General features: G+C 45.8%; 1 protein-coding gene across 1 annotated transcript; it reads left to right on the top strand.

Moving 5' to 3' along the window:
- The first annotated feature begins 216 nt into the window (after window positions 1–216).
- Window positions 217–7095, top strand: LOC119308619 (CCR4-NOT transcription complex subunit 10-like). The gene is made up of 6 exons (XM_037584746.1): window positions 217–592; window positions 1675–1761; window positions 3231–3407; window positions 3991–4077; window positions 4148–4219; window positions 4943–7095. The coding sequence occupies exons 1-6, from the start codon at window positions 407–409 to the stop codon at window positions 6794–6796; spliced, it is 2463 nt and encodes an 820-aa protein (XP_037440643.1). The 5' UTR covers window positions 217–406; the 3' UTR covers window positions 6797–7095.
- Window positions 7096–11184: the final 4089 nt, after the last annotated feature.

The following is an 11184-nucleotide window of genomic DNA, read 5'->3' as shown; positions in this document are numbered from 1 at the left end:
GCCCGCGTGCTCGCCCTTCAGGCCCAGGCACGGCCCATGACGTGCCGCGTGCCGGGCCCGGCCCGTTTAGCACGTGCCATGCCGTGCCGGCCGTGCTACCGGGCCGGCCCAACTATCCCGGCCCGTATGGCCAGCTATAGTGAAAAACTAACAAATCAGGAGAGGAAAGCAACTCCCTCTTCTCTCTCTATCCATCGCCTTCGTCGATTTCGGCCCCCCCTCCCCCCTCCCCCCTCCCCCTCCCTCGCTCTGGCGTCTCCCATCGCCATCGCGTCCAAACCCTAGCCCTCCCCAACTCCAAACCCTACCGCCAGTGGTCCAATTCGCTGCGTCGGCTCGCGAATCGGGCGTCCGCGTGTCGCACCCGCGCTCCCGATTCAGCCGCCGTTCGTGCAAGATCTGGCGGATGGAGCCCGCGGCGCCGAAGGAGGCGCCGCCGCCCCAGGCACAGCCCGGGGTGGAGGAGGACGGGACGCTCTCCGCGACGGCAGCTATGGCAAGGGACGCCGCCGTGCTGTTCCAGAGCCGCCGGTACGCCGAGTGCGCCGATGTGCTCGCGCAGCTCCTGCTCAAGAAGGAGGGTGACCCCAAGGTGGGCGATTGGATCTCTGCTTTTGCTTCCCTATACGTTTAACTGAATATACATAGCAAATCCTGTATCTCGCCGGGTTCGTGGCGGCATGTTTTGCTCAGCGAAGGCTGTTTTTTAGTATTGCTTGCTTGATGTTTCTGTCACCACTCACTGTGCTTATATGCTTGCTCAGTGTATGTTGCACGTGAATTGTGTGGTGTGCTTGTTGTAGCTGTCCGCATGGTTCTCCCATCCTCTCATGGTGGGTGGCGGCGAGCCTGCATATGTTTGTAAGCGGTTGGGTGCATCTTGGTTGTGTGATTGTGTGCTGCTTATACCTGATGCCTGTCTATACACTGCTATCGTGTATGTGATCGTCGCATGGCTCACTAGCATCTTAATGTGTTGGTGTTGGATTGGTATCCATTTCTATTTTGTGTGTATTACCGGTTATGTGGACGTGGGTGTTAGGTGGTGCATGTGAATACCAACAGGGCTTGACTGGGTGTGGGAGTGCTTCTCATTTCCCTGATTTTAGTTAGTAATGTTGTAGTACATTTCTTGAAGTATAGGCGATAGTTTGTTTAAACTGTTCTGTTTATTTAAATTTGTAGTTCTATATGTATACCATGTAGTATGTGAATGGACCTTACTTGGCGTACATTGGCTGGATACAATGGAACTGTCAACATTAATTCACTGACCAATGTGTCTACAACAGTATTCAGGATATGACTATATGAGCGGCAAGTGAATAATCAGTAATGTTTAGACTTCAGGCCTAGACATCTGCAGAACAGTGAGCAACAATGTGACAACACATTTTCTGAATCCAATACATGAACCATCCAAACTCATCCCCCATTGTTCACACAGCCACTGCTGCACTGTATCTCTGTTTGCTAATGCCTTTTAATCGGGCTGTTACCCGGCCTTTAAGCTGATTATAGCTGATTAACCCGTGACCTGTGAGGGTACGTAGTAGGAGTATACGTCCTAGCCAATACATTTTTCTGTAGTGATTATATTGTCTCCCAAGGAAGAAATGATTGGTTGTCATGTCTTTTTGTGTTGCATCTGATGTCACAATGTTCAATTTTCAGGTCCTTCATAATATGGCAATTGCAGAATCGTTTGTGGATGGTTGTCCTGATCCAAAAAAGCTGCTTGAGATTCTTGGCAATGTTAAGGTTAGTGAATCTCCATACTGATTTGCCGTTCAGACTTGGTAGTAGAAACACATCTTGACTCCGTTAGGAATAGAAATGCTTTAATGGCTCTGGTACTTTGATACATGTGATTCGTTTTCATTTCCAGTCTAGACTCAGTTAGGAATAGAAATCATCAACCTTTAAATAGTTCCATCAAGTGGCAGAAAGGCAGTCACATTAGTGAATTTTTTTCTTGTCATGTGTGATTAGCGACTTTTATTGTTCATATTTTCATTTTGTTCTTCATCTTTACCTTTTTTTTCCGCTTGTGCACTGCCTTGGGATATCACTCAATCTTTGTCACCAGAGATTAACATTTCTTTGTACTGAAGAGTTTTAGGTGTCATGTGCATTGGTACACAAAACAACAGTGATGCATAGATGCAAACAAATGTGCTTCTGTCTAGTATAGGTACAAATGTACACGATAAACATCCCTCTATATTCATATGCACGGATGCTTTTGTTGCATGATTTGTACCAAGTGAATGTGTATATTCTGAATGTCCATGATTTATGGTTTAAGTTTTTTGTTCGCTGCAATCAAGACCCTAGATTCCTACTCCTGGTCACAGTAGCCTGGTTCGCGGGTTGAAGGTCCGTTCTGTGTCCCGGGGTCGATCAACCCAGATTGAGGGCCAGGAACGATGTAGGGTCGAGCTGGGTCGGTGCACGGATCGCGACCCCAGTCCATGAATGTTGACCCCAAACAGTATGCAAGATTGTAAGAAGTTCATGTGGCTTACCAGGCAATTCGCCGCACCGCCTGCCACTCCACCGGAGTCCGCCCGTCCGTGGTCCAGCCGAACTGCACGCTCTAGGCCTCTTAGTGCTGGCCTTGACATGCCGCCGATGCCCCACTCCTCTGCACCGGTTCGTGCAAGCCCTCTGTCCATGTCTTTCCCTCCAAACTGGGCCTGCAGCCCATTTTTTCTTTCCTCCCCAACGGGCTAGATGCAGTCTACATCTAACTGGGCTATACCAGCCCATGGTCTTGAACTCTTGATTTAGACTTGATTTAGCGCTACTGAACGTATTGAACATCTCGTGAGAAGCTGGAGTCGGGATGGAGGAGTAGGAGTCAAGTTTTTAGGGAAATTGGAGGACTTGCGAACGGGCCCTCAGTTATTTGAGTTGTGTGCTTCTTTGTCATTCAAATGCGACATGTAACTGACTATATTTGACTGTTTGCATGTCAGCACATGCGCTAAAATGCCGTGGTGACTCTCTAACCGTTTGTTTCGATCACTTGGTGTGGAATGATGTTTAGACTTCTCTTTTTGAGAGGCATCTTATTATATGTTGAAACACATCATCATGCTTATTCATTAACAAACGCTAATGTTCTCTGTTGTCTGTTTGAACCCAACTACAAATTTGGAGTTGTGTCATTTCATTATACTATATTACTGCTTTCGTTCTAATGTTATACTAATACATGCATTCAGATAAGAAGCGATGAACTTGCCTGTGCATCTAGAGAACAAGCTGATTCTGCCAATGGGGTAGGGAACAATACTTCTTCTGAACCAAGAGGCAGTGGCATTGCACCGTTGATTTCTGCTGCACATAATGCAACAGCCTATGGAGATGAGTTTGACACAACCATAATAACATTCAACACTGTATGATCTCTTGTTTCAGTTGATGTAATTGTTTGATTATTAGGATATCTTATCTGCGGTTTTCATTTATCCTCTATCCTCTTCGTAAATAGTTGCAACCCACTACCTATTTTTCCTCTCCATGCATCCATGCCACATCATCAAGTCATCCATCAATCATGCCACATCATCAAGTTATCCATCAATCATGCCACCTCGGCATAATTTAAATTTTTGCATTAATTTTTGTGTGGTCATAGACTGTATATGTGTTGGACAGTTGAAGCAAATTTATGTAGTTCATGATCCGCATCATCCAAAATTTTCTGTTCTTATTCAACATTTGTTCACATGCTTCATATGTTTCTATTGTTCCAAAATATAAACCAGAGCACTCTTACATTTGCTTTTGCATTAGTTTTAGTTGCGTTTAGCACCTATTTATGCATTTGTTTTAACAAGGTTCCCGCGACAACGCGCGGGCTGCGGGGTGTCATCTAGTTAGTAATGTTTTTGCCATTTCAAGCTTTATGCATACTCCTTGATGTAAGCTTTAGCTGAAGACAAGCTGATGAATATGATAATGGACTTGTTAAATTTGCAGGCTCTTATCCTTTATCATCTTCATGATTATGAATCTGCACTGTCTGTTTTGGAGCCATTGTACCGAAATATTGAACCAATTGATGAGGTATTTCTTGTTATTTCTTAGCTTAAGCTAAATGTTTTTTACTTTCCCTAATCATTCTTCACTGCTGCAGACAACTGCTCTTCATGTATGTTTTCTGTTATTGGATATTACATTAGCTTTGCAAGATGCATCAAAAGCCGCGGTAAGTTTTTTACCACAGTACAACCTTCAGTTGACATCTACAGCTGGCTCCATTGAACTAGTAATTTCTTTCCAACTATTCTTTGTGGCCTGTGATATTTTGTCAAAGGATGTCCCTGAAAATGTCTCATGAGTTGTAGCTTCTCCTTATGACACAGCAAATTGGTGTGACAGTAAACTAACGACGTTGGATTTAACATAGCAAAATAACATGCCAATTTATTATGCCCTCCGATCCAAAATAACTAACCTTAGTTAAAAGCTGCGACACTTATTTTAGATTGGAGGGAGTACTATTTTTAACGTGATATGATCAATGGCTCGATGCTGTCTACTCTACTTTGTCCCCATATACTTCACTGTGCCAGTATATCCTGCTATAACATGCATTTTTGATATACACAAAACTTGCACTGACACTGCCAGTATGACAATACTTTATTACGGGATTGTTGCTGGTAAATGAAAAACTAAAGAGGGGAGAGAATGAGAGACCTAGGGTGGCTGATCATTGAGTTCCTTTTGTCTGTTAGATTTTATTGGGAATAATTGAGATTATATTCTCCCTTTGATTTCACTAGAATTCTTGAGCTCAGTACTATCAGATTAATTTGTGATTTTAACTTGTATGACAAGCAATAGCATTTGTTAGCCGTCTTCCTTTCCAAAGTTGCAACATAGCCTTTGTCTAGATGGAACTTTGTTCATCTCTCTGTTTTTGCAGGATGTCATTCAGTACTTGGAAAGATCATTTGGAGTAGCTAATACAGGGAACCAGAATGAAATTGCTAGCACAGTTCAGCAGCAACCTGCTCAACCGAAACCTGCAAAAAGTAACACGCCTCCAGATTCTGATTCAAATACTTGTCCTGGTGGATCTGAGATTCTTTCAGTTGGAAGTTTTTCGGATGATACACTGGAGTTTGAATCATTTTACTCTACTCTGGATGGTGGAAATCACTTGGGCAGACCTATCTTAAATGAGTTCTCAAGGGCATCAGCTGATCTTGCTGCCACAGCTGCTGATTTGAAAGTTAGACTACAAATTTACAAGGTCCGGCTTCTACTTCTCACAAGGAACCTGAAGGTTGCCAAGCGAGAACTCAAAGTTCTAATGAACATGGCACGTGGTAGGGATTCATCTACAGAGCTTCTCTTGAAATCTCAGCTAGAGTATGCCCGAGGAAATTATCGGAAGGCTGTGAAGCTTTTGAGCACTCCCAATAATCGGACTGAACCAGTAATGCTAGCCATGTTCTACAACAATCTTGGTTGTATACTCCATCAGCAGAGATCCAACCATACATCAGTATTGTGCTTCAGCAAAGCACTGAAATACAGTTTATCTCTTCGCTCAGAGAAACCATTGAAGCTGTCTGCACTATCACAAGACAAATCTTGTCTGATATCATACAACTGTGGGATCCAACATTTGATGTGTGGTAAACCACTGTTAGCAGCTCGTTGTTTTCGTGAGGCCATGCCGCTCTTGTACCATCGTCCCCTCTTTTGGCTCCGTTTTGCTGAGTGTAGCCTGCTAGCTCTAGAAACGGGCTTCCTCACTGCAAGCGGTGCTACTTCATGCAAAGATGAGATTGAAATTTATGTTGTGGGGTCAGGGAAATGGCGTCATTTAGTTATCAGTCCGGTGAACTCAGGAAGTCATTTATCAGATTTTGGGAGTTCAGGTGAACATGAAAATTTGATATCACTCAGATTTGCTAGACAGTGTCTACTCAATGCCCAACTATTAATGGATGCTTCTGAGCAGAAAAAAATGGTGATTTCAGATACAGAGGAGTGCAACCAAGGGTCACAATGCCAGAAAAGTTCAGGCCAGAACACAATGAGTGTGGAATCCAAAGTCCACTCTGGTCCAACAACTAATGCAAATGGAGAACAAAAGGGAGCCGCGAGCTTGAATGCCACTTTGCAGAGCTCTCTTGCTATGTATGATGACATCATTAGAAAAGAGAACCTGAAAATTCGACAAGCCATCCTGGGGGACCTGGCGTTTGTCGAATTGTGTCTTGAGAATCCCTTAAAAGCTTTGTCTACTGCCAACTCACTGTTGCAGGTTCCAGACTGCTCCAGGATGTACTTATTCCTTGGCCATGTATATGCAGCTGAAGCTTTATGTTTGCTGAACAGGCTAAAGGAGGCTGTTGATCAGTTAACTGTTTATTTGAGAGATGACAATGCTATTGAGTTGCCCTACAGTGTTGAGAATCGTGAAAAGGCCCCTGTTGAGAAAGACAGCGATGGCGAGGATTCAGTCACTCCTGCCATGACAAAACTTACCTCAGAAGAATCTCAGCACTCAATGTCTCTCAAGCCCGAGGAAGCCTGTGGGGTTCTGTATGTTGACCTTGGCATGACTGCTGCAGTGCAGGGAGAGCTTGAGCAGGCCAATTACCTGGTGAGCCGTGGTTTTGCAATGTTGCCCAACAGCCCTAGGGCACTGCTAGCATCCATCTATGTGGATCTTCTGCAAGGGAAGGTGCAAGAAGCTATCGGCAAGTTGAGAAGGTGCAGAAACGTGAGATTTAAGACCAGTAGTGTAGCAGCCAGCAGATAAGACTTGCCTCGTTTTGATGATTTATCTATAGTTGATAATTGCCATTTCTTGAGTTGGACCCCGACCCCATGTGGATGATCATCCTGAAAGATTGTAACGTTTTCCTGTGTACCATACATAAGAAAAAGAACTTTAGATCTCCTCCCTGTCCCCTCTAGCTTTCCCAGATTCAGGGGTGTAATTTGTGTTACTCGAGTTTTGGAGCCCCTCTTTGGACTGAAATGATGATACCTTCTGATATTCCTTTATTCAGGAAAGAAATGTGCAAAAGGCATCAGAATCTAAAGAACTTCAGTATATATTTCGGTGCATCTCTTGCTCGAGGCGTCACTTCACATAGCTGTGTTACTCTGGTTTCCCAGCACGATTGCACCTTCTCCCCCAACGATTTTCTTCTGTTTATATAACCGTGCGTTGCAACGGCACGACACACTGTGAAAACATAGTCATGGTAGCGACGCCTCAGGAGTTTAAACATACCTTACACTTATCTGACAATTTTTATAATCTTTGAAAATTGTTATAGGCAATTTTGATGGGAATTTAAAACATGTAACACATTCATAAGGAGTACTTTTTTTTGTTGTTGCAACTTACACGTTTAGTTTACTTCAGTCATCGTTTGGTTTCAACAAACTATGAACACAACGTGCGTAAGTAGATGCACGGATTGGAAGTTGGAAACTCACCTTTAGAATAGTTCATTGATGGGCCATGAAAATTTCCATATACGAGCTCCATTTGAGTATAGAGTTATCCGTGCTTCGCTATGGAGCAAACACCAATTGCCACGAATCAAAGGTTGGCCAAGTCTAGAACTAGGGCGCGAGATAAGAGTCGTGGATCGATTGAGGCCAGGGTTCTTTGGAAACGGAGCAAAATGATTTACAAACATCATAAAGATCTTATATGGTTATATGACATTTCAACGATGTTTCATAAAGACGAACGACAATGTTTTGTGTTATCCATCTTCATTTACATGGTTTTATCTTTTTTTTTCGAGAGTACGCAAATTGCGTACCTTAACTTTATAGAAGGCAGAGGGTTAATTACAAGAATTACAACGGGTGGCAATCCCACATTGGGAGCAAACCCAAACTCCATTCCACTCCACACTCTAAGCAACTACTCGGCAAGCTGTTGAACTCCTCTCCTTCGAGCCGCTATCCAAAGTCTTAGCTCTCAAACAATAATGTCCGCAGCTCCCCACTCGTTGGCATTGTTGGGGTGCGAGAACACTCTGCCGTTTCTTTGCTTCCAGAGATTCCAGCATATCAAGATGACTAGCGCGTCGAATCCCTTACGGTGTGGTTTGATGATGCGTTTCCTGGAGATAGACCACCATGCCTCCAAGCGATCTTGCTGTGTCGGTAGTATAGAAAGCTCAATGCCTAGCCGCCTGAAGCAAATGAACCAAACTTGGCGAGCATAGACGCATTGCAGCAAGATGTGATCCACCGTGTCCTCTTCTTGCTCACAAAGGAAACATGGCGAGCTATGTTCTTGAAGGCCATGCCTTTGCCTCCTATTGGATGTCCATACACGGTATTGCAGCGCCAGCCAGATGAATATCTTGCAGGTCAGCGGCGCCCAACATTTCCATATTGCCGATGAGCATTGAAATCTGATGCCTCCTTCGCATAGCATCTTATAGGCGGTGCGGGCTGAGTAGATACCATTGGAGCTCCATTGCCAAATAGGTTTGTCTTCAGAGTCAGGGTCCAGGATCATACCAATGACCAGATCCCAAAGCCGGATGAATTGCACCAGGGCATCCGTGCTCATATCCCCAACAATGTCAGCTGTCCATGCATGAAGATGTAGAGCATCCTTAACTGTTCTCCTGTTGGCGATTTGTGTCTTGATAATGGCTCTAATCATCGGGGCCACCTCAGCGATGGAGCTTCCATTAATCCATCCGTCCTTCCAAAACAGTACACGTCTCCCATTGCCAACCTCCCATTTGACCAAGTTGTTAAACGCCATGGTCACCTGTTTGTCGGCCATGAGGTTCAGTCCTTGCCATGGCCGGAGATCGTCCGTGCGCTTGAGCCATTCCCAACGCAACCGGAGCGCGATCCCTTGCTTGCAAAGATTCAGCACGCCGAGACCTCCTAGGTACTTTGGTCTGCACACACGCTCCCATGCGACCAGGCACTTGCCACCATGGACCTCCTCTGTCCCAGCCCAAAAGAACTTTCTGCAGCCTTTGTCAATTTTTTCTAACGCCCACTTAGGAGCCTCCGCGACGATTAGGTGGTGAGTAGGCCGCGCTCGAACCACGTGATTAACCAGCGCAAGTCGCCCAGGCCTGGTGATAAGCCCTCTTTGCCATCCCGGCATCAGTTTAAGCACTATGTCAATGATCGGTTGCCAGTCGGATCTCTTCAGATGCTTGATACTCAGCTGCAACCCTAGGTACTTGATCGGAAATTTCTCCATAGTCCAGGGACGCGCCTCCTTCACCAGTTCCTCCTCTTCCTCGGAGGCTCTGATCATGACAGCCGAGGACTTGGCAAAATTAACGACTAGTCCTGAAGCCTGTCCGAAGATTCCAAGAGCTTCCTTAACAAAAAACAGATCCGATCTTGTCGGTCTAATGAACAGGACAACATCATCCGCGTAGAGAGACAACCGCTGCAGAGGTGTGCAGCCAGGAATCTTGCTAAGCACCTGCCGCTCTTGAGCCTTGATCATCATCGCAGTAAGCACATCCATAGCAATGACAAAGAGGAGAGGGGAGAGGGATTCTCCTTGGCGCAGCCCTTGCGCATGCATAAATTTCTCTCCCGCACATCCATTGACCATGATTCTGGAGCTTGCCGAAGTGAGCAGAGTTGCAATCCAAGAGATCCAGCGGGCAGAGAACCCCTTAGCTCGAAGCACCTCAAAAAGAAACGGCCAGGATAGGGTGTCAAACGCTCTCGATATGTCTAGTTTTAGCAGCACACCTTTGGTTTTTCTCTGATGAAGTTTGCGGGCCATTTGTCCAACGAGTAAGAAATTGTCGTGGATGCTTCTACCCTTGATGAACGCCGACTGATTGACACTCACTATTTCTCCCATCCTCCTGCCCAGTCTGGATGCAAGAAGCTTGGAAGCAAGCTTGGGCGCACTGTGAACGAGACTGATCGGCCGAAAGTCCTTGACCTGGCAGGCATCTGGCTTCTTTGGCAACAGCGTAATCAGGAATTTATCACTGAAGTATCTAACTGCAAGCACATCATGAATTTTTATATATCAATGGGTGGATGATCTTTTACATCGGCTTGGTAACCTACCATATAAATTCAGAGATGGATGCTTTACAATAGCAAGAACTGTAGTAATCTCTACTAATATTATACTACTTCATAAAGATGTAAGTGTTGAGTTGTATTTTGTGTTGCATGTATTACGTGTTGTGGCCCACCTCCTAGTTGTGTATAGTTGAGTTTGAGACCTACCCTGTACTTATATATACGTGCACCAGCACCCATCAATACAACGATTATTGTATTGGCAAAACATATCTTCTACATGGTATCTATCGCAAGTCGATCCTAACCCTAGCCGCCGTCGCCGTCGTGCCTCCATCGCGCCGCCGCCGCCGCTCCATCCACCCGTCGCCGCCGCCCACCGCCGCCGCCGCTTTCCGCTGCACCCACCGTCGCCGCCGCACCCAGCCGCCACCGTCTCTCGCCGCTGCTGCTGGTCCGTGCCGCCGCCGCCGCTCATCCCTATCGCCGCCGCCGCCTATTGTCGCCGCCGCTGGTCCGTGCCGCCGCCGCCCATCCAAACCGCGCGTCGCCGCTGTGACTCCTTCCCTAAACGCCACCACCGCTGCTGCGATGTCTTCTGCTGCGTCGTCTCTCTTCGGCTACATGTTGAAAGGATCGAGAAGGGGTGTCTAGAGGGGGGGGGGTGATTAGACACTAAGTGAAAAAGTTATAGTTTTTAATCTCTTCAAGTTTAAGTGGAGTTTTGGCACAAGTTTAACAATCACAATACATAACAAGCAAGCATGCAAAGAGTATATGAGCAGCGGAAAGTAAAGCATGCAACTTGCAAGAATGTAAAGGGATGGGATTGGAGTGTGCAAACGCAATTGGAGACACGGATGTTTTTGTCGTGATTCCGATAGGTGGTGCTATCGTACATCCACGTTGATGGAGACTTCAACCCACGAAGGGTAACGGCTGCCCGAGTCCATGGAGGGCTCCACCCACGAAGGGTCCATGAAGAAGCAACCTTGTCTATCCCACCATGGCCGTCGCCCACGAAGGACTTGCCTCACTAGGGTAGATCTTCACGAAGTAGGCGATCTCCTTGCCCTTACAAACTCCTTGGTTCAATTCCACAATCTTGTCGGAGGCTCCCAAGTGACACCTAGCCAATCTAGGAGA

Source organism: Triticum dicoccoides, chromosome 5B (assembly GCF_002162155.2).
Source record: "Triticum dicoccoides isolate Atlit2015 ecotype Zavitan chromosome 5B, WEW_v2.0, whole genome shotgun sequence".
NCBI lineage: Eukaryota > Viridiplantae > Streptophyta > Magnoliopsida > Poales > Poaceae > Triticum > Triticum dicoccoides.
Note: the sequence above shows the minus strand (reverse complement) of the source record. Positions and strands in the feature narration are given on the sequence as shown.

Excerpts from the sequence above, each read along its gene's own strand:
- LOC119308619 (XM_037584746.1), top strand. The coding sequence starts at position 407 with ATGGAGCCCGCGGCGCCGAAGGAGGCGCCGCCGCCCCAGGCACAGCCC. Across the intron at positions 593-1,674 it reads AGAAGGAGGGTGACCCCAAG|GTCCTTCATAATATGGCAAT; the intron begins GTGGGCGATTGG and ends TTCAATTTTCAG. Across the intron at positions 1,762-3,230 it reads AGATTCTTGGCAATGTTAAG|ATAAGAAGCGATGAACTTGC; the intron begins GTTAGTGAATCT and ends ACATGCATTCAG.